At 46.7% G+C, this 21,836-nt stretch overlaps 2 protein-coding genes across 5 annotated transcripts in view; both read right to left on the reverse strand.

The window, feature by feature from the left end:
- On the reverse strand, nucleotides 1-14,848 carry rasef (RAS and EF-hand domain containing). The gene is made up of 18 exons (XM_011615568.2): nucleotides 14,121-14,848; nucleotides 12,947-13,276; nucleotides 9,434-9,580; nucleotides 9,148-9,238; nucleotides 7,849-7,944; nucleotides 6,871-6,948; nucleotides 6,621-6,736; nucleotides 5,941-6,009; nucleotides 5,747-5,813; nucleotides 5,157-5,236; nucleotides 4,390-4,687; nucleotides 3,948-4,073; nucleotides 3,679-3,832; nucleotides 3,473-3,554; nucleotides 3,276-3,390; nucleotides 2,700-2,807; nucleotides 2,518-2,594; nucleotides 1-1,453 (listed from the first exon to the last, which is right to left on the reverse strand). Exons 1-18 carry the CDS (start codon nucleotides 14,435-14,437, stop codon nucleotides 1,351-1,353), a joined length of 2,454 nt encoding a protein of 817 aa, XP_011613870.2. The 5' UTR covers nucleotides 14,438-14,848; the 3' UTR covers nucleotides 1-1,350.
- Nucleotides 14,849-19,521: 4,673 nt separating this feature from the next.
- frmd3 (FERM domain containing 3) overlaps nucleotides 19,522-21,836 on the reverse strand; it is a 43,582-nt gene continuing 41,267 nt past the window's right edge. For all 4 annotated transcript variants that reach the window (XM_029829340.1, XM_029829341.1, XM_029829342.1 and 1 more), the window contains 2 exons: nucleotides 20,187-20,415; nucleotides 19,522-20,073 (listed from right to left, as the gene is read on the reverse strand). In XM_029829340.1, the coding sequence (XP_029685200.1) occupies nucleotides 19,593-20,073; nucleotides 20,187-20,415 (710 nt within the window). In that variant the 3' untranslated portion in view covers nucleotides 19,522-19,592. The remainder of the gene's footprint in view (nucleotides 20,074-20,186; nucleotides 20,416-21,836) is intronic.

Consider the following 21,836-nt stretch of genomic DNA (forward strand, 5'->3'; position numbering starts at 1 on the left):
TGGTGGGAAACCAGTTTAATAACGCAATGATGTCACCGCGTTGTAAACAGGTTCTATTTCAATATCTCAGTTTATACAGTAACATGGAATTTGTCATTCGTGCCCTTTAAACTGAACAACACGCACCTAAACATTTATGTAAAAGTTTTGTTAGTTTTGTTATAGCTTATCACATCATTTGGGGGTGAAATCGTAAAGAACGTGCGAGGAAAGAAAACAGCATAAAGAAGCTTTTGCGTTTCAAACTACGCAAAGCGAACAAAACTCCCCCTAGCGGTTATCTGAGGTACTGCAGCGAACCTTGACACCGAAATGCGACGCGGAGGCGAATTACAATTCATTCATCATTTTTCATTCCTTCACTCATCTCGATACATTTGCGAAGCTTTTCATGAGCTATAAAAGTGACTTATGAATGTCCCCCATCACAAGGTCAATTGTTTAGTATGTTTATTACTATATAATATACAAAGAACACAGAATTCGGTGACACCACAGTACATGCTGTTTTTTTTCCTTTTTAAGATGGTTTTCTATGCATTTGACTGTTAAGGCTGTTTGTAGATGATAACAGGTCCTTCTTTAAAGCGTTTCTTTCTCTTTGTAACGTAAGCATCGGGGTGACCTTCTCGTGAGAGCGCAGACAGTAAATAAGCAGGAGAGTGTGACTCTGTCGCCCTTTGAAAGCCGAAAAAAGTCACACAACATTTTCTGTTTAATCTTCAGCCTATTAAAACTGCATCAGCGGGCTCCATCAGAGGCTTCCCGTCCATCCTTTCAACGTATACTAGATAAGGAAATCACAATAGGCGCTCGCGTTTGCACATTACATTTTATGTCACAAGTTCATCTAACACTGTAGGGTAAAATACCAACGATATATCAGCGTCACATCCGAGACACCGAGACAAGTCCGGTGCTCCCACTGAGGGCTCCACCCGCCACTGTTGACGAGCCCTCCATCATAGACGTCACGTGTTCTCGCCGCAACAACCCGCCGACCCAACCTTCTTTCCCACCTGCCACCGCGCAACCGCGTCACATACGGACGCCTCTCTGAAAACGTGCACGTTCCTTTGCTCCACATTCAGCTCCGGGCTCTTCATCACACCAAAGGTGACGACCACGTTCGACATCACGTGCCGCGACATCCCGCAATATAAATAAAAGTAACCCTCGTCGGTTTGTCCGGGCTCAGGAGGTGCAGACCAGAATGTCGTCAGTGTATATTTGCACGTCGCTTGTGCATCATTTCACAATAATGGATGCTTTTGTCTCACTCTCCTCATCCTTCCCCTCCCGTCCGTCTTCATCTAGTCCGCCCTGGAGGTCTGGATTTGGTGAATTTGATCAGTTGCAGCAGGAGAAGTTGGGTTTATTCTTCGGGGCGTTTAAGCTGGGCAGCGACTGACAGCGGCCTTTGTCATGAAGAGCGCTCTGCTTCGTTACCTCTCTGCAGAAGGACAAACATCACATATGCTTTACAGGCAACCTGTTGATGAAACGCTTTATTTGCACAGCGTGAATCCGGCCTGAAACAAAGGTTCACGTGTCCGAATCGCCGGCCACTAATGAGCAAACCTGTGCAGCGTTTTACCCGGCACCAGGCGTCAGCAGCTGCTCTTACCACGCACACCAGAGAGGGCAACACACAATGTGGTCAACTTTGATTTATTTAAAAAATAACAACAGCTTTTTGATGCCCATCATTTTCCCTGGGGAGACAGCGCACTGTAAAAACACGCCACATACTCACAGCGCTGCTTATGAGTGGCGAGGCAGATGGTTGCTGTTGCTGAACGCAGCTTTTACCAGCTCAGACTTTTGGCTAATGTACAGCCTGGCCTGCCTGGAAACGACATCGCTACAGTGGCTGGAGCTCTTAATATGTCACCTAATATGTTGCGGAGGTTTCGCTGCACAGGTTGATAAACAGGCGCCATCATGGCACAAAACCTGCTGAGCGTGCAGGAATATTCACGACCCCACTTAAGACTCAACTCACCTGTTCCTCATTTTATACATTTGTATTTATATTCTGTTTCTGCTGTTAGGCACTTGTTCTAAATGTTCTAAAGTTAAGCTGTATCACAGCAAGCCGGTTAAACATTAACAGATTAGTCGCTGGCAGCTGAGGCGGCGACTGTCCGCACGTTTACAGTGTGCAATGATACTGCGGTTAGTTAAATTTGGAAAAACTTTCCTGGCTTTATCTTCCAAGTGCAAAGCAGGTGGAGAGCTGAGGAAACGTTGCTATGCTAGTCATGCTAATACCGGCAAGTTTACACCCATTTTTAAGTTAGTAAGACAGAGTTGGGGCAGAGAAGGTTACCCATAATGCCCCAGTACAGGGCAGTAATGGAGAATTTGACCTGTTTTATCTATTATTCTTATTTAGCAATATATTGCAATTAAGGGTGTTGGATCTGATTAAAACGTATTTTGTTGTTTAATTATTTCAGAATTTTCTTTTATGATCTCTAAATTGGGACTCAGGCTATCAGCGTTCAGCCTCACCTGGCCAGGTGCAGCACAGCTTCCAAAGTGTTGGAGCCATCTTTGGCACTTGTTTCACAGAACAGCGTGTTGTACGTCTGTCGGGGGAAAACACACATAAAATACGGCATGAGGGGATTTGACTACAGGTGAATAAATCCCAATGTAAACCAAAATGGGATTAGCATTAGCATTAGCATCACCATGGCCAGTTTTTCTCCGTAGCTGGTGGGAACGCTGTTGACTCCATCTTGTCTCAGATCGCACTTATTGCCGACGAGCATGATGGGAATATCCTCCAGGCACACTTCCTGCAGAGCAAATAAATGGCCAGATAGACCGAAAGAAAGAAGGGTCAACAAAGTGCAAAGGTCCGTTGGTGCACGCGTCGGTTAGTGGCGTCAAACACTGACAAATAAATGCAAATATTCCATCACTTTCTGCCAACGGACGATGAAAAAAGCCCGTTCTCGTGACAAGTTCTTCAGCGGTTTCAGTCAATCGGAGCGTTTGGGAGGAATGAAACATGACACGGGGATAAGCCAGGATTAGGGATGAAAACACGGAAGAGTTGCTCCGGGAACGGGCTCCGTTCACACACAGCATGCAACCATTCACGTCTACGTGACCACACTGAGAGACGAGCACAGTCCACCTGACGCACGGCGCGTGCGACACTTACGCGTCTGCTGCATGTGGGGAAGACAAACCGGCAAGATGAAGGTTAAGTCTGAACACGAGAGCAACGCTGACTTATCGACACGAGCGGGCCGCATTACCTCAACCATGTCTACCCACTCTCGGACATTCAGGAAGCTCTTCTCACAGGTGACGTCGTACAGTAGCAGCACGCCGTCCGCCCGCCGGAAATAAGACTTTGCGATGCTGCGGAACCTGATGGGAGGAAACGGGCGATGAGGCGTGCTTCTGTGCCGCCACGGGGGAACCTTCATTTATGAAGGTATAAATCAGTGACCTTTCTTGTCCCGCTGTGTCCCACAACTGCAGTAAAACGGGCTGTCCGTCCACGATCAGTGTCTTCATCTGGAAATCCACTCCTGGACACAGGGAGGAAGAGTTCAGCGCATCAACAATTACCCATGAGTCCTCGGGAAGGCTTTAATGTACTTCTGTGTGAAATTAGAGTGGAATTCTGAACCATCAGGTTTGGTTCTGACTCACCCAGTGTGGCGCTGGAGTTCAGTTTGAACTCGTTCTTGCAGAGACGGAGCAGAAAGCTGGACTTTCCCACGGCGGCGTCTCCCGCCAGGACGATTCTGTAGGCCTTCTCCGATGTCATGTAGCCCAGGTCAGTGCTGCTGTCCTTGTCCTCCTTCTGAAGAGCAGAGAAACCAGCTGACGCACTTTATCTCCGCCGTGTTGCAGTTGCAGGAAAAACCGCCCCAAACAATCATAGAATGAAGCAAAAAACAGAGAAATATCTGTCTTACCTGAACTCTGAGGGCAGTGAGAGGTTTTTTGGGAGCTGGGACATTTACTGGTTCAGCTGGTTTCCACTCCAGGACCGAGCTGCTGTCGGAGCCGAATGCTGATTCGGCATCCTGCGTCTCTGCTGGCTGGGAGGTGGACACAGGCCTCAGTAAAGTCATCCCCCCTCAAGGTGAGATGTGAAATTTGAATGCTACACTTGTCTTTAAGACAACAGCTGCGGGCAGCTTTGTTTGTGGAGTTCCTCTGGGATCGATTCTGGGACCCAAAAATGTTCCTCCAATTATTTTTTTTCTCAAATTTAACTCTTCCAACCTCACTAAAATTTCATACAGGACAGGATGTCTCCGTCCAGCATATCTGACGTGAATGAGCTCCTTGTCCCTGAAGTGTCCTTTGATACAGATGAGCTAGCGTGCTAAAGCGGATGGGTTAGCGTCTCACCTCCACGTCGCAGTTTTCTCCTGCCAAACTGTCGCGGATGCTACACTTGAGTTTCTTCTTCACCCTCTGCTCTCCGTCCTCCTCCTCGTGACCTTTGACCTCCAGCTCCGAGTCGTAGCCGCCGTGCGAACCCCTGAGTGTGGACAGGCCGCTGTCCATGTAGATCTCCGGCAGGCTGTCCTCCTCGCACTCGCTGCTGTGCCTGCGCCTCAGCCCTGGATCACACATGGCCAAGGCCAGGGTGTCACAGCTGGGCCGGCGGCTGTACAGAGGGAAGTCGTCCATGCGCTGACAGAACCTGAGAGATATTCCATAGCTTAAAATCTTTATTTGATTTAGGCACCAGTAAGAGTGGATCTCACATCCAGGTTCATTCTTTCGTGTTGTTGCTATGGTTCAGACTCTTGCCCCTCCCCCCATACATCATCAGCCGAGTTGAGTACATTTCCAGAACTGGGGGGGGGGGGGGGGTTCTGGGTGTGTCTGCATCAAGTTTAGGTTCAAGCAAATATCTCGGAGCATATTCCACAGACCACATTGAGCTTAGACACACAACTCTGTGTTCCAGGCCTGAGAACACATTCCATTTCAGGGAAGAGTGTAAAATTTCAGTGTCCCTGAGAAGATCTGTCCCAACCTGATAAACCAGCTGTGAAATGACCCTCCTGCAACTCTCTCTGAACCTGGATTTCACTTTTGGCGGTTGTTTCAGTGACACACGTGTGTGTGAGTGTGTGTGTGGTTTGTTTCTGGGTTTTAGGTCTCACCTGTCTGTTAATGCGTACGGTGATGAGTAGCAGATGCTTTTACTTCTGTTCCTCTCCTTTATTCCCGGGGTGACGGAAGTCTGCAGCACACAATTAAAAACAGACTTTTTCTTTTGCTTCTGTTTTTAATCTTTGTGTTATTCCTAATCAGGGGATGTATATCACAGGCAGGAGGCAAGAATCAATCATCGACCTTTGTAGGGCAGACAATATATCCCATAATGCATTGGGAAAAGTAGTGTACGTATCCCATATCCCATCATCCTCTGTGGTTACACATGAGAAGCTAGACTTGACTCACAGAATGACGCATCAAGGACGTCATAGTACATCAACAAACAAGTGTTTTATAATTGTTTATCGCAAGAACAAATTTAAAACTTACTCAATCAAACCCTAAAGTATTCACTATAACGCCATTTAAAGCACGAACAGTGCTTCAGCGTCTGAAAGAACATCAACTCATAAGTGAGTGGACAAAGTAGTTTATTCAGGCCGACTCCCTTTGTAGTGAGCAGGGACCTGGGAAGGAGTGTGTGCTTCAGACGCAGCCTTTGCTCACTTTTAAATCACATATTTATATATTTTACCCGCGTCATTTTCTCCAGGGAGGTTCTCAAGCCATCATTGGTGTCATGAAGCTTCCTGTTAGCTGTTCTATCCAGACACACACCCACACAAAGAGAGAGAGAGAGAGAACGTGATTCAGTGGTGTATTTGTTCATCCGAGCCTGTATCTGTGTGTGTGTGTGTGTGTGTGTGTGTGTGTGTGTGGGTGTCTTACTGCAGCATCTCGATCTGGCTCTCCAGAACGTCTCGTTCATCAGTGAACTGTTTCATGAGCTCCTCGTCTCTGTAGCAAATCACAGCCGGACAAAAACAGTCAAGAACATTCAGCTGAGGGACGCTGCAATAAACCCAATTTGTTCCGCTGTCAAACATTGCACCAATGTAAAACTGACTGAAAACCATCCCTGTGTGACCCGGTTTATCAGCTGAAGTCTTGATTCCCACATCAATATAAGACAAACTAACGCATCCACGGGCTTTAAATGAGAGAACGCATGGGTCGGGGCAGATCAGCCGGCCTCCTCAGAGAGGATAACTGGGACTAGCATGAAAGACTTCAGGCTCAACAGCGTCAACACTGTCGCCGAGATAACCTGAGGGGGCGGGCAGTGTTGCCAGGCAATTCTTGTTGTTGTCATTGTGTCACTCCAGGATATCCTGTTTCGGGTGAACACGCGCTGAGGGAACGATGGCACCGTCATTCCTACGCAGGCAAACGGGGAGGAGATCTCACAGACCTTTTTACAGCCTTCTCCTCAGGATTAAAAAAGCTAAATGAACACCGGCGACATCGAAAACCCGTTCTGCCGGTCCGTATTTGCAGGGTTTACGCTCTTTTTAGGCCACGTGGTTGAGAACGGAATAAAGAAATCAATCTGGCTGAGGTGAATTCACCGCTCAGAGGTGATGCTTTGGTCGGTGAGCTCCGTCTTCAGCGAGTCCATCTCGCTGTGCAGGCAGGCCACCGTGGTCTGAGACTTCAGCAGCTCCTGTTTCAGCCTCTGGTTCTCCTGTCGGGACACAGGACACAGGACACAGGACATAGGACACAGGACACAGGACACAGGACATAGGACATAGGACACAGGCGTCAGGGTCGCCGCTCCTGGAACAACGGACACAATCACCCTGTTCTGCCTCTCACCACTGTCAGCTCGTTGATCTTCCTCTTCAGCGCCGGACTCTCGTCTTTCACTGTGATGCTCTTGTACTTTTCCTCTATCTGAGGGGCACAGAGAACATGGATGGATGGATGGATGGATGGATGGATGGATGGATGGATGGATGGATGGATGGATGGATGGATGGATGGATGGATGGATGGATGGATAGATAGATAGATAGATAGATAGATAGATAGATAGATAGATAGATAGATAGATAGATAGAGTGATAGATAGATAGATAGATAGATAGATAGATAGATAGATAGATAGATAGATAGATAGAGTGATAGAGTGATAGATAGATAGATAGATAGATAGATAGATAGATAGATAGATAGATAGATAGATAGATAGATAGATAGATAGATAGAGTGATAGATAGATAGATCGATAGATAGATGGATAGATGGATAGATGGATAGATAGATAGATAGATAGATAGATAGATAGATAGATAGATAGATAGATAGATAGATAGAGTGATAGATAGATAGATCGATAGAGTGATAGATAGATAGATAGATAGATAGATAGATAGATAGATAGATAGATAGATAGATAGATAGATAGATAGATAGATAGATAGATAGATAGATAGATAGATAGATAGATAGATAGATAGATAGATAGATAGATAGATAGATGGATAGATAGATAGATAGATAGATAGATAGATAGATAGATAGATAGATAGATAGATAAATAGAGTGATAGATAGATAGATAGATAGATAGATAGATAGATAGATAGATAGATAGATAGATAGATAGATAGATAGATAGATAGATAGATGGATAGATAGATAGAGTGATAGATAGATAGATCGATAGATAGATAGATAGATAGATAGATAGATAGATAGATAGATAGATAGATAGATAGATAGATAGAGTGATAGATAGAGTGATAGATAGATTGATTGAGTGATAGATAGATAGATAGATAGAGTGATTTACCATCTGCATCCTCTGGATTTTACACTGCAGCTCACAGATTTCTGTTTCGTAATTCCGTTGTAATTCGCTCAGTGCCGCCTCCGTCTTTTTCTTCTCCTGTGGGAGGAACGGATCAATTGGTATCACTCTTTTTACGGCGTCTTTTTTCAGTTTGGTGTGTGTTGTCGTGCCTGTCGCATGATCTGGACTATTTTAGGACAGGGTTGGGACAGTCGTCCTCGGTGCGCTGCAGCCGCTGGGCAAACAGGACTTATGTAAGTCTGCCGATAAGACGGGTGTGATTGCTCACCGTCTGGCCCAGGCGCTTGAACAATAAGCGATTTGAGCCGGCGGCCATCACCTTTGCTTTTGGTCTGAAGGAAGTTATCAGATCGCCATCAGATCACCATGCTTTCAAAATGCTGCGACAACATCCAGTAGTGATGGACCACATCAGAAACCAGCTGAAGCAGCTCTAACAGGCAGCAGTTTCTTCTAATCTACATTAATGGCCGACCACAATAACAATAACCTGGACTGGACACACAACACAGACGCCCTGGTCAAGAAGGGCAGTAGCAGACTGTTCCTGCTCAGGAGGCTGAGGTCTTTGGGAGTGCAGGGACCCCTCCTGAGGACTTTCTATGACTCTGTGGTGGGATCAGGCATCTTCTACGGGATAGTCTGCTGGTCCAGTAGCATCACGGACAGGGACAGGAAGAGGATGGACAGACTGGTAAGGAGGGCCAGCTCTGTCCTGGGATGTCCCCTGGACTCGGTGGAGGTGGTGGGAAACGGGAGGATGATGGCTAAGCTGTCATCCATGTTGAACAACACGTCCCCCCCCCTACAGGACACCCTGACAGCACTGGGCAGCTCCTTCAGGGAGCGGCTGCTCCCCCATCGCTGTGTGAAGGAGAGGTATCGTAGATCTTTCCTGCCGGCTGCTGTCAGACTGCACAATAAACATAACACCCGCTAGCACAATCTGAATATTATATATTCTGATATGTATATTGTATCCACCCTCTGTACTATGTGCAGGTATACAGGGGCGGAGTATCCCTTTACCTGGATTATTGTAAATGTACATCCTCTTTGTATATTCTGAATTCTATTCTATTTTATTTTTATCTTGCTCTTGCTGTTGTTGTGCTATAAATTTCCCCGTGTGGGACAATAAAGGACCTGAATCTGAATCTGTATCACAACCTCAGCGGTAAGCTGACCTTCTGTTTCCTGATTCAGCAAGAGTGTTTTGTCTGGCTGAGATGAGGGGAGGGTTAATAACCAGATTACCGCAGCGTGAGTGGGCCCCACCTGATCTCGAGTTTTTCTCTCCGCAGCATGAATACGCTGGTCCATCTCCTCCTCCATCTCGCTCAGCTGCATCGACGCCTGGTCCTGGGCCCTGTGGTGACGACACATCTGGTGAAGCTCTGTGACACCTGAGGCTTCAGACGTCAGTTTGCTCATTGATGAGGTCTTTCTTCTGTTTAGTTTTCAGCTTTCCTCTCCTGCAGCGGCTTTTAGGAGCCTCTTTTATTAGTGTGTTTCAAGCACACAATCATTTTTACATGTTATATTAGGATGGACAGATGGATACCGTTTGATGGCCAGGGCCAGGTTCTCCATCTCTGAGTTCTGTTGCTTGATCTCCTTGACGAAGATCATGATGACGTTCTCCAGCTGTGGGATGAGTCTGGGCTCAGTCAGACTGAGGTTCTGGTACAGTGTTGCTGCCATCTCACTCCTGGAAGACAGTCAGGGTCTGACATCAGCTTTGTTCTGAGGCAAAGATCCGTTATGTGCTTTACATTTTCAACAAAGACGCACGCGCATCACGGACGGTTAGTGGATCAGAGAAGCTCCTGCAATCCAAAAACATGTCCAGACCAACTGTTAGCACCAAAACTGGATCAGGTTTACAATCCAGCCTAGTTAGCATCTCTGAAATCTACTTTAATTAAGCAACCTGCACACAGAAATGAGCGTTTTAAGTTTGTTTTGAATGCTTCTGGTCAAATTCAAATCCTTGTGTTCCTCCCCCGGTTGATACACATAGGTTCAATGCTAGCATAGGTTGGTAATCCTGCTGTTATGCAAAGCTAAGCTAACCTGCTGAGGGCTCATCTGTCTGAATGTCACTGTCATTAAGTCACCCAAAAGTGTGGCTGCTTTCATAACTCGTCAAAGATGATTATTAAAGGCCATAATAAAGAAAAAAGCAGCTAAAACAACAACTTTTCAGCCATATTTAGAAGGTTTGTTATGAATTGTCAAGTCTCCTGTGTCAGACTGGGTAAAATTTGGGTCATATACTGAAGGGCAGGTTATGTGAGTGTGTGTGTGTGTGTGTGTGTGTGTTTGAGAGAGAGACAGTTTGTCTTCTGACAGGACAGACTGGCTGTATAATACCAGGGTAAACAGACACTGTTGCCTCAGTGTCAATAACTCACATCATCTCACATTTACTGCGCCACCATGCAGTCACACACCCGCTCCACAACAGAATCTCCCACAAACAGGTCAAGACAAACAAACAGTTCATAGAAACGGTCGTCAGGTTGTAAATCTTGCAACAGTATAAAACAAGGCATCTGACCGCTCATCTGGGACAACTCATTAAACTCCGGCTCAGTGTATTCAAAGAACTCGAGACCCCTCCATAACTGACCCAAAATCTCCTTTTATAACAGGGAGAAACAGGCGCCTGTGCTGAGTTGGGTGCTCTGTGGTCGCTCAGCTGACTCAAGTGTAGCGAAGACGGCACCACTGTGACAATCGATGTCTCTCTGCCACAGAAAAGCAACACGAGGATGAAGTCCCGTGTCAGGACCGGGGCCACATCGAAAACCCCGTCCCTCACAGAGCTGCATCCATGTTGGATAGTTGTGAACGATCAGATCTGAAGGTTATTAAATACCACACATAAAACTCTTTTTTCTTGATTCCAGCGTCAGCCTGAACATTCATTAGACTTGAAAATGCTGTATAGCTGATTAACAAACGGATTTTTCAATTTTACTGGGGTGTCCAGGGCTACCCCCTGCTGGGCCCTTGGAGACTGAGTTTGGCCCCCTGGTGCCAAAACCCAAAACCTGACAACATGACTCAGCTTAAAAGATACTGTACATTTCCTGGATGCAGTGGGACACATCATCAGTGATGTATCCTGGGTTCATAGGGTGTTTCGGGTCTCACAACATCATACACCCTCGCCCAGGCGACCCAGCCGGGGTGATCAAGACCCCGCTTGTGTCCCAGTAGCAACCCACGGATCTGCCCTTTTCAGCCACAGCCACCTCTCTGCAGCTTCACTTGTGGATTTGATGGCCCTTCTGTCCCTGTGACTCCCAAACGGCCAAAGACTTTACAGAGGGAGCGTCCTGCAAAGCCTCTACAGCCAACTTCTATGGGCTCGTAGAAGGTCCTCCAGCCCCACACTCCTCCACCAGCTCCTGATACTTGGCACGTTTCCTTTCGTTGGCTTCCTCAATCCGCTCTTCCCAGGGCACTGTAAGCTCCAGCATGATCAGGTGTTTCGAAGCCTCTGAGATGATGATCATGTCTGGCCGTAGAGATGTTGTTACGATGTGCTGGGGGAATATCAGTGGTTTTCCCAGGTCAACATGCAGTTGCCAATCAGGAGCTGTGTGGAGGAGTCCCGTTGTTATCTGTGGACCTGCACGAGGTCTCTCCAGCTTTTATGAAGGAGATTGCCTTCTTCAGAGGTGCTAATGGCCAAGGCTATGCTCTCAGCCACTGCTTTGAGTACCTGGTCGTGGCGCCAGTGATAGCGACCATCAGCCAGGGACTTTGGGCAGCTGCTGAGGAGATGTTCCAGGGAGCCTCTTCCGGAGCAAAGGGAACAGGTGGGTGTCTCACTCGTTCCCCACGCATGGAGGTTTGCTGGGCTAGAGACTGGAACCGGACGCGGTGGAAGTCTGCCTGCATGATGTTTGACCAGGTAACTTTGCGCTGTAACGCGCTCTCCCACCTTGTCCATGCCCCCTGCTGCCGGAGTCCCACTGCCCTACCCACTCGCTCTTCCTCCACGCCTGCTCGGACCTCCTCCTGAAGTAGGTGGTTTCTCTCTTTGCCCCGGGCATGGCTGACTTGGGTCTTTGGGAAGTAGCCCAAGCCTTGTTCTTCCTGTTGCCATGGCCCCAACTAGTGCCTTTTGCCTTAGGCGTGACTCAGCCACATCCACTGCCTTTTCTGCCTTCCACTTCCTTCCTGTCTTCACCTCAATCCCGGCTGATGACACCTTGCAGTCTCTGTACTGTAGGGCTTCTCTTGTGCCACCTTAAATCCTTCAGTGAGTCCACCCTTGTCCCGTACAGTGCAGCTAACTTTGCTATCATCAATTGTCATTGTCATCAGTCGTGTGTGTGTGTGTGTGTGTGTGTGTGTGTGTGTGCGTCAGAAGCACATTAGTAGCTGGTTGTCTAAAGCTGATAATAATTCAGCATTTTCAAGTAAATCTTTGTGGCCCGGCAGCACTGCTAATGTACAGACTGTTAATGTGAAAGGTTCCACGTTACTAGAGGGAAATGTATTAGAAGCCAGTTTAGAAGCCACCATTCCCCATGGACATCCCTTCAGTCTGTGTTCCAGACCATCTGGACCTGTCCAGTCATCTGGTGGCTCCCACCACCTGCAGACTGAACTCAACATCTGCTGCCGTCTTCACCCGCCGAAGGTTCGGTCTGGGATCAGCCCCGATCAGTCGAATGTTTAAGGTTTAAGTTACATAACCTGAAGCGGCAGCAGAGGAAAAACACCTCCGAGAGGCGGAGAAGACAAAACTGCACAATGCGAAACTAGAAATGCTTGTGGTTTGAAAATAACTTAACCCTTCTGTAGAGACCGAAACGGTGAAGATCAGAAAAGTAGGCCATACAGGGTGAAAGGCTGTCACATAAAAAGGTGTTTTGGCTGAATAAAAGTCTGTGTCCGATGGAAGAACGACGCATTATTCACTCAGCTGTGCGCGGGGTCAAATAAGCTGGATATGCGTGCGGGAGAAAAGTTGACAACATAACACACAAATTTACGTGACCCGAAAACACCCGTCCACCCTGTCAGCCTCCCCCCCGAACAGGTGTTTGCTCACCTGGGGATGAACTTGGACTGCTCGCCCATTTTGTTCTCAAAGTTGACCCAAGCGACGGACACTTCCCCGCCGTCCGCCTCCATCACCTCCCCGTAGCGGTCGTGGAAGCCGCTGATGAATTCCATCAGGGTGACGGTGCCGTCCTGGTCCACGTCCAGCCGGTTAAATATCCGCTCGGCCTCCTCCGTGGACACCTGCAGCTCGGCGCAGATGGTGAGGAACTCGTTTTTCTCGATCTGCCCGGAGTGATCCACGTCGTAGGTGTTAAAGAGCGAGCGCAGCCGTTCCCGCTCCTCTGCGCTCATGCCCGTGATGGACGGCTGAGTCCGTCTAAAACACACGAAGGTTCTTTAGAGACTCACAAAAGACCAACCGAGTTTTCCCCTCCAGACACCAGCAAAACCGAGCCTGGAACTTCCGATCTGTCTGCTTTTTACTCCAACATCCGCACAGCTGTTACGCATCGCGAACATTTCGATCCATTCTGACGATTCTCGCTTCTGTTCCAGCTGCTCTCTTTAGGTTTGGTTACAGCCAGAGCGAAATCTGAAGGACTGGAACGCGGCTGTGTCCGGTAACCTTCCGTCGGGACCTGCCTGTGAGCGTCCGAGCGCGCACGCGCGTCGCTGGAAGCGATCTCGTCGTGGGGGGTTTGACGTCGTGCAGCTGTTTTACGCACAGATCTGAAGAGACTTTATTAGCCGGTATAGGTCAATGTTGCAGTGTTGAATGACTGACTGACTGAATGAATGAACTTTCGATGTATTTTTGATCATTAATGATTAGAATCAAACCTTAAGCTGCTTCAATCATAGAATCAAGCGACATCCTGTAAAACTGGAGCGAAGCAACTGACTAAACTGTGTCTAATGTGGCCAAAACTACCCTGAAGTTCCATTTTGTACTGAACCATTAATAAAAAGAGTATAATGATGCTTTTGGTAATGGGTAACAACAAATAAAGACACTGTTGTTGAGATCAGTGTAAAAAAAATCCCTCTCTTTAATTGTTTACTAAGAATTTTGGGGGTGGATGGATGAATAGATGGAGGGCTGGAAGGTTCAAAACTGCGTGTTCCTCTCAAATTTTAATGTATTGTGTGTTTTTGGACAGCAAATCTAAGCTTACAGTGCATTTCTCTCACACCTCATGTAGGCTGACATGCGTTCTCACCTGGACACCAGCAGCCCTTCACAGTCTGAAAGGCCCCCCTCACTTCCTGCATCATCATCGTCCATCTCCATGCCATCTTTGCTCCCCAGGCCCCGCTCCTGGAACCCGCCAATAAACTCCTCCAGCGTCACCGTGCCGTCTCTGTCCACGTCCAGGCGGTCGAAGATCCCGTCAGCCTCCTGGGGCGAGACCTGGAGCTCCTGACAGATGGTAAAGAACTCGTTCTTCTCAATGCATCCCGAATTGTCCACATCGTAGGCATGAAAGAGTGATCTCAGCCGCTTCTCTTGGTCCTCACCCATGTGAGCGGATGCCATCGTTTTGGTTTGGAGTTCTTGAGATACTGGAGCTTAAATGGAACCAGCTTAAGTGAACATTACATGTCCGTGTGGTGAAGTCTGAGCTCGGCCAGGCTGGAGCCTGGATGTGTAGAAAAAGAAGACTCAGGGTCCTCCACTACCTTGCTTTTATACCCATCCTTTCTTCGTTCCTCTTGTTCCTGGTAAACACTTTCTATTTTGTAACCCTCAAAGATTTGTGTAACGAATGCTGTTAAACCATGAACTGGCATTAAAGTGCAAGAATCATTTTCAGGGAGATCTCATGAAAAACGGGCATTTCGGAGCAGAGGTACAACACAACCCAACATTTGACAGGTCACCAGCAGATGATCTGGTTCCGAACTGCATCTCCTTGATTGTGATTATGTTGTTTTGTTATAGTTTTCATGCTACAGATGATAAATGAACAGATAAAAAGATTTCAAAGCCACTCTTCTGTGCTGGATCTGCAAAGTTAACGGAAGAAGAGGTGAATTTGACCTCCACCCGTGTCCTCCTGACACGTGTGTATAGAATCCTCCGGTGTAAGGAATCCTGCTGGATCCTGCTTTGAAGGATGAAGCCACGTCTAATTAACACTTATGTAATAACACTGGCAGCAGGGACAGGAGGGCCAGAAATGAGGCCAATAAGCAGACAGAGTCAACACAATGATGGACGTGCACTCTTGACAGCCGCAGCCTCTTATAGATAACAGATCTGGGGCTTCCACTGGTTCCAGTATCCCAACACTCCAGCTGGGAATTAGAAACCAGTCACCTCAATGAGCTGCATATCCAAAGGGTGGTGGGGGGACGTCAGGCCTCAGGTAAAGACGCAGAAATATGTGAGACTAATGCCAATGAGAGAGGGAGAGAAAGGGAGGGATCATGTGATCACCCGCACTTATCTGCGTGTGTTTGTCCAGGGAGTGGTGCGCTCCAAACGAACACTTCCTACATGTGAACGCACCATATGCCGAGACACACACGCGCGCGCACATGCCAGTTTATATTTTACGTGCCGGTGATCGGGGGAATTCCGATGGTCAGGCCGGAAGAAATACGCGACTAATTGCGCACAGCACGCGCAAGCCCCCCGAAACGCAATTCGATTTTTAACATCGAGGAACTCACTTATGACTGTCAACTTTACATCTCTGTCCGGCTTTGCGGGTCGCGGCCCTGTTAAATCGTGACATGCCAGCAGGACAGTCTCACCTGTCGGCGGCGTGTTCAGCACACTCGTGATTAACCAAAATCCTTGGCAACCGAACCTACCTGCTTTTACTGTATCTGCAGCCCTGCGACTTGTGGAAAGTGTAGGTCGAATAAGTTTCTTCTGTTTGTTTCTGCAAGTGCAAGCGAATTTTGAATGTGCAGTTCACACTGTTCCCGCACGAGGGAGACAGAGTCACATAAACAATTAAAATATTAACAATATTTAACAAACTTTTGTAATATAAAAGTGAGAATTTGTAGAAATACCACACGAGATTAAGAAAACAAACACCACTGAAACCATATTTCAATTTGTATCTAGTCAGTAAAGAGTTTTATTGTGGCAGTATTAACATATAAAACAATGTTTTTTTTCTTAACATATAAACATTCAAAATTTCACTTCACTTAACAAAGTTCATAAGGCTTGTTCATCCCAGAAACTGGTTCTGGGTCATTACTTAGGGATTTATTGATTTTTTTTTGTCTGATTCCTTGAAATTATTCATCCCAGAGGTTTTCTTTTATTATTATTCAAAATATTTTAAAAAGAAAAGGTTGGGGGGAAAGAATAAATAATCTTACTAATCAATAAAACAGCAAAACATTCAACCAACAATCAAAGGAACAAAGTGACCGTGCAAGAGGTTCTGCTACTGTACATGCCCACACAACACTGAAATCACTGAAATTATGGACTGAACAGCTCATTTGTCTCTGCTGTCACATGATGCCACGAGGAGTTTTGCATATCTTAGACCTGAGTTCAAATATTTAAAATCTCAAATGAATCAAAGACAGTTGTTTTTGCAGGTGTAACCTGGATATGCTGGCACTGAGTCTGATAGCTGACACTTAAACGGAAGCTTCGTAAATATTTGACCTCTGGTTTGGTTTGAGTTTACCGCATGTGACATGGACAGGTGGGCGATTAGATAATGCGTTTCATCACAGTTTTATTTAAATACACACACACACACACACCCTTGTACTTCTGTCTTTATGAGGACTTTCAGAGACAATAAATAACCTTGGCTCACACCCAAAACGTCGCCTCTACCTGTTGAACCTTAACCTTCAAGCATCCCTCTATAGTTGTGAGGACCAGACAAATTGGCCTCATTTTTGAGATGGAATGCAGATTTCGGTCCTTGCTACACAACGTGTACAAGAAAACACACACACACCAAAATAGCATCCTTGCTGTCTGAACTCAGTGTTCAAAGGAAGAGGCATACCATTAACTCATATAAATAAAGTTTAGAAAAGCTACAAAGCAATATAACGCTACGGTGTCATATGCTTCACCCTCAAAGAGGACGTGCCCTTCAAAATAAAAGCGCTGTTTTCTATTCCTGTTTAGCATTTTCAAAGACATAAACACTCAGATGACGCTCAAATGAAGTTACGCTCTGACAGTAATGAGGTTAATGTGGGCGTTAGCATTTAGCATCTGTAGTAATTTACACACAGCACGACAGGATGACGAAGCTAAATACCTTCAGCCCTCGTTAAAGTGTTGGGGACGTTCCCGTTTCCCCACCAGCAGAGGGAAAACGGGAACGTCCCCAACTGATGCATCTCCAACTCCTGATCAGTACAAAAGCACAAAGAACATGCATTCATCTACGATGGGCAAGACAGCTATGGCAACATCCGGATTGCTTCACAAAGGCGAGACGCACAGGGGGAGGAAGCAAGGACATGTCTTAGGTCCTCTTTTTTTGTGTGCATACCACAATTATTAACAGGGTATTTACAGATGAGGCGGCGCGAGTCGCACTGGTGTGGTTACAAAGCATCAAAGTCAATGGTAGATCAGCTCGACCTGCTGTCCTGGCGGCCGTTTTGGACCTCGGCTCGCTTTTAGCACACGAGCGGCAACATGAATGCACGTGCTTCCGCTGCTATACTTCCTACATGCTTAAAGCAGGAAACACAAGGCTCCGGACAGACTCAGACAGATGGGAGCAAGTAGGCAGGTGAATCTCTGGATATGGTGATAAATGCATGTTATGGATAAACTATATGTTGTGATTAGATGCCCTTTATTTTTTGGTATTTTTCAAATATGTATTGATATTTCAAACATACACTGCAAATGCCCCTTCCTGAGAAGTTGATCCGGATTAAACTACTTTTTAAGCAACCTTTACCTAAGCTCTCATATATATTTATATATATAAATATATATAATTTTTGGGGGAATAACAGCTAGTTCCACTTGACTTTGAGTCCTCGCTGCATCGGTGTTCTGCTCTCATCTCGGTCCAGAGCCACTTCATCACACAGGACAGGCACTCAGTGCAGTCAACATTCACACTCTGATGGCTGTAGGTTCCTAAAAGTGACTGATGCATCTGTCGTCAGGGTTACAGGTGGAGTTAGATGATGTTTTAACTAACTGCTGTGTGGCTAATGTATTAAAGCAAACTTTAATGCAGGAGGGGTTTTTTGCAGCGTAGTCACCGCCTGTGGCTCCAGCGAGCCAGAAGTGTAAATAAACCTTCACCAAACGTTTACAGCATTAGCCACCAATGCTACATCTTCAGTCATTTCACAGATGTAATCAGAGCCTCCCCGTGAACCATCTTTCACTGTAAGAAATGAGGATGTGTAGGGAAGGTAGACTGTATGAAGTTGGGTTTCGGAGGTGAACTCTGGCCTGGAGTGATCACTATCTGAGGTCTGGTTAAAAATACAGTAGGATTTTTTTCAATTTAAAAAAATGCCACCTCAACTTCTAGTTTTATTTTAGGTCTGGAAAGTGTTTTTATCGAAAAATATCACCATCGAACCCCACAAATCTGGAAAAAGTCCAGGTATTCTCAAAATGAGGCCGACGCAGCCTTAAAGTATGGCGCTAACTCAGCACATTAATGATCCGAAGACACAGAAAACCGAACCCCGTCTGAGGATAAAATTGTGATATTTGTATACCGCCTCTGATAATCTTTCCCACCTTTTTCTTGTCTCCAAATGCCTTATTTTAAAATAGTAAAGATGCACTAGCTGACTCAGCTGACGTAGGTAACATTTAGATCCAAAGACATTACGATTTTAAACAAAACACACAAGATTTACCACTACAAACAGATTTTTCTGCTGCTTTCTTCTTATTCTTCTCCAAAAATGACATCACATAATCTGAAACAGTTCTAATCTGCAGTGTATGTAAAAGGTTTGTGCTATAGCCTTTGTAAGAAAAGGGTGCTAAAGTCAACAAATCCTGACAGCAGAATTAAAAAATACCTTAATTTTTTTCTTTTCTCAACACCCATCTCCCTAATAAATGTCAATAAAGACTTTTTTTGTGACCTTTTTTGTAAACTCTTAATTTGAAAATAAGCTTGAAGTAGAATCTCTGACTGAAAAATTTCCTGAAAGTCCTGAATTGCATAAAAATGTACAAAACATTAAAAACAACTCATTTAAGATCAGCATTAATTAGCAATATTTCTGCTTTTGCTTTTAAATATATAGGTATATATATAATGCACCTCTTCCTGTGGCTGTTCCTTCTTCCGTCCACGCTCCCTCCGTCATGACTGACAGGCTCTCTGACCAATCGGGTGCTGCTCTGAGGAAACCTCTGCTCCTTGTCAGCATCAGGAGCGAACAGACCATCCCTGAAGCCACCATAGTGTTTTTTATTCCCTTTTCCATCACTTTCCTCCATCCATCTCCTCACTGCCGCTCAAGAACTTCCCAGCTTCCTGTTCCCACCCCAAACTGTCGATCTTAACATGTGATTGGATCCCAGATGCGTCCTGACACTAAAAGGTAACATTAGAAATTTCGATGAAGGATTGCTCTTCAAATAGGTTGGTGAAACTGGTTATTTCAGGTTGTTGTTGATTGAAGACTGGATAAAATCTGAAATGACATGTTAAGACGACAGTGGGGCTCGTTCCGTCTCCTCTCCTCCTCCTTCAGTCGGACCACAGGTTCTCCATGGCCATGCTGATCTTGCACAGGATCCAGCGCCGCAGAGGGCAGTAATACTCGTAGTGGAACTGCTCGAACTCCGGCGTCTGACGGATCTCGTGCAGGAACGACACGTCGATGTCGGACTCCAGGAGCAGCAGCAGCGTTGGCACGGTGACAAGCAGGACGCCCATCACCACGGCAACGAAGCGGGCCACGCTCAGCAAGCACGTGTTCACCCTCTCGTTGGACGAGAGCAGGCGCAGGCCGCTGCTCAGGACGCCGCCCGCGTGAGCCCTGGCGGCCTGGCGGGCGCGCTCGTACGCTCGGTCTCGCTCCCGCTCGGCCTCAAGGCGCGCCTGAATCTCGGGGTCGGCGTGGAGCTCCCTCAGCATCCTGGCCGGGCTCTGGGCCGGGGAGGAGAAGAGGACATCGACGCCGCGCTGGCTGTCATCGATGGGGGTGGGCAGCATGCTGGCGCAGGGGCTGCAGCAGCCAGACACAAAACATATTCACTGTAGCAACAGGCAGAAGAGGGCGTCGCCAAGGCAACACAGCAGTTTCCAGCTCGAGTTACCATATTTTGAAACTCCACCAACCTGTAGGCCAGCTCTGAGATGGTGAGCGGGCTGCTGCCCTCGTCCTCGTCCTCCGGTTCGACTTCAGCCCGGTGTGTCTGTGGTCGCAGAGTGGCGGTTTCCATAGAAACCTGAGGAGACTGTGGCTCTTCGCTTGGCCCGGCATTATTTTTCTCCACGCCTTGCTCTGAGTCTGCAGACGGAGGTTTGAGAGGAGACAAAGGGACGGAATTCTTTATGGCAGCAGCACCTGGTGAGGATGAGACAGAAGCAGAAAGTCCAAAATTGCGTTTGCGTTAAACTGCATCTTACAGACGTGAAGATTCCCTTTGTTCTAATTAAATGAGGCAAAAATCACCATCGAGCTGAGGCTTTTCACACAAATTTGACACTTTGAAATCATTTTGAGAAGTTTCACTGTAATGTGCCATCTATTATCTTGCAGAACTAATGAACAATATCTGTTGTCTCTTAAAAAAACAAAGGTGATCTACTGGGCGCTAACTGCTACCAACCAGTTTAACCCCTGGAGCCCAGAGAGCTTTGAACCAGGAACTTTGTCACTGTGGGATCAACCACTGCACCACAGGATATCTGCTTAACAGTCGGATACAATTAAGTCCTGCAGTTGGAGATGTCCGCCGCGCGATGGCGCTATTGTACGTATGAACTGCAGCGGTCGGGGACGTCATCAGCTTCTCTGTCATAAAACCACATCAGTAGCCGAAGACAACGATCGGGATCTTCATGGAACACAAAACAAAAACGTTGCTGGGAATCCAGACACGCAAAAAAAAAATTCGAGGTACGTAAACCAGACAAATCAGTTGCCATGGCAACTCATTACAACTCGATTTTAAGAAGGGGGGTGGGGTGAAGCGGTGCAAAACCCAAGGAAAGTGAATTACAGTTACCATGGAAATGAGGGGTGTGTGGGCTAAAAAGAGGGGAGCAGGAAGAGAAAAAAAATGTATTCTGCCCTCTCCCTTGTTGGGGTCACCTGTTCCATCACTGGTGTCTCATCCTGGGTGGAACCTGGACATCTCATTGCTAACTTTCACGCTCATATTATGTCAGTTGGTTTAGACCAGTCTGTCCACCTCTGCCCTAAATGTACGTGTTCAGAACGTGGAGGGGGTACCCGGAGTACCCGGAGTACCCGGAGTACCCGGAGTACCTGGAGTACCTGGAGTACCCAGAGGGAACCCACACAGACACGGGGAGATTATGAAAACTCCAGAGCGTTCAAACCCGGGTGGTTCTTGCTGTGCTAACCACTGCAACCCATGTGCTGCCTCATTACCACAAATCTCCTCTAATTTATATAATCAAGTCTGGTGACTGTGCGACTTGTGTGTCATAATAACAAAGCTTCTTCTATTCTTGTCTCAACGTGACCTCTGGCCATCCAGAGTCCAGCTCCCGCTGCCCAACCTATTTCTTCTGACCATCTCCTAAATGTCAACCGATACTGTATCTCTACCACACACAAAAGGCTACACGCACATTCAAGTTCCTCTGCAGGTATGTCCGAAAATACACACTTATTCAATGCAGTCGTCCTTCTTTTATAGGTTCTTTTTGCAGCGTGGATCCTGCAGCATATGTTCTGCGTGCGGCTGGAATGATAGGTCGCATCCTAAAGCCGTTCAGTCTGTGCTGGGATGAGAT

The sequence above is a fragment of the Takifugu rubripes genome, chromosome 21 (assembly GCF_901000725.2).
Source record: "Takifugu rubripes chromosome 21, fTakRub1.2, whole genome shotgun sequence".
Classification (NCBI taxonomy): domain Eukaryota; kingdom Metazoa; phylum Chordata; class Actinopteri; order Tetraodontiformes; family Tetraodontidae; genus Takifugu; species Takifugu rubripes.

Coding starts and splice junctions, on each gene's coding strand:
- rasef (XM_011615568.2), bottom strand. CDS start 14,437: ATGGCATCCGCTCACATGGGTGAGGACCAAGAGAAGCGGCTGAGATCA. Junction 9,239..9,433: donor CTGGCCCTGGCCATCAAACG/GTATCCATCTGT, acceptor TCGTCACCACAG/GGCCCAGGACCAGGCGTCGA. Junction 2,808..3,275: donor AGTGGGTAGACATGGTTGAG/GTAATGCGGCCC, acceptor TTTGCTCTGCAG/GAAGTGTGCCTGGAGGATAT.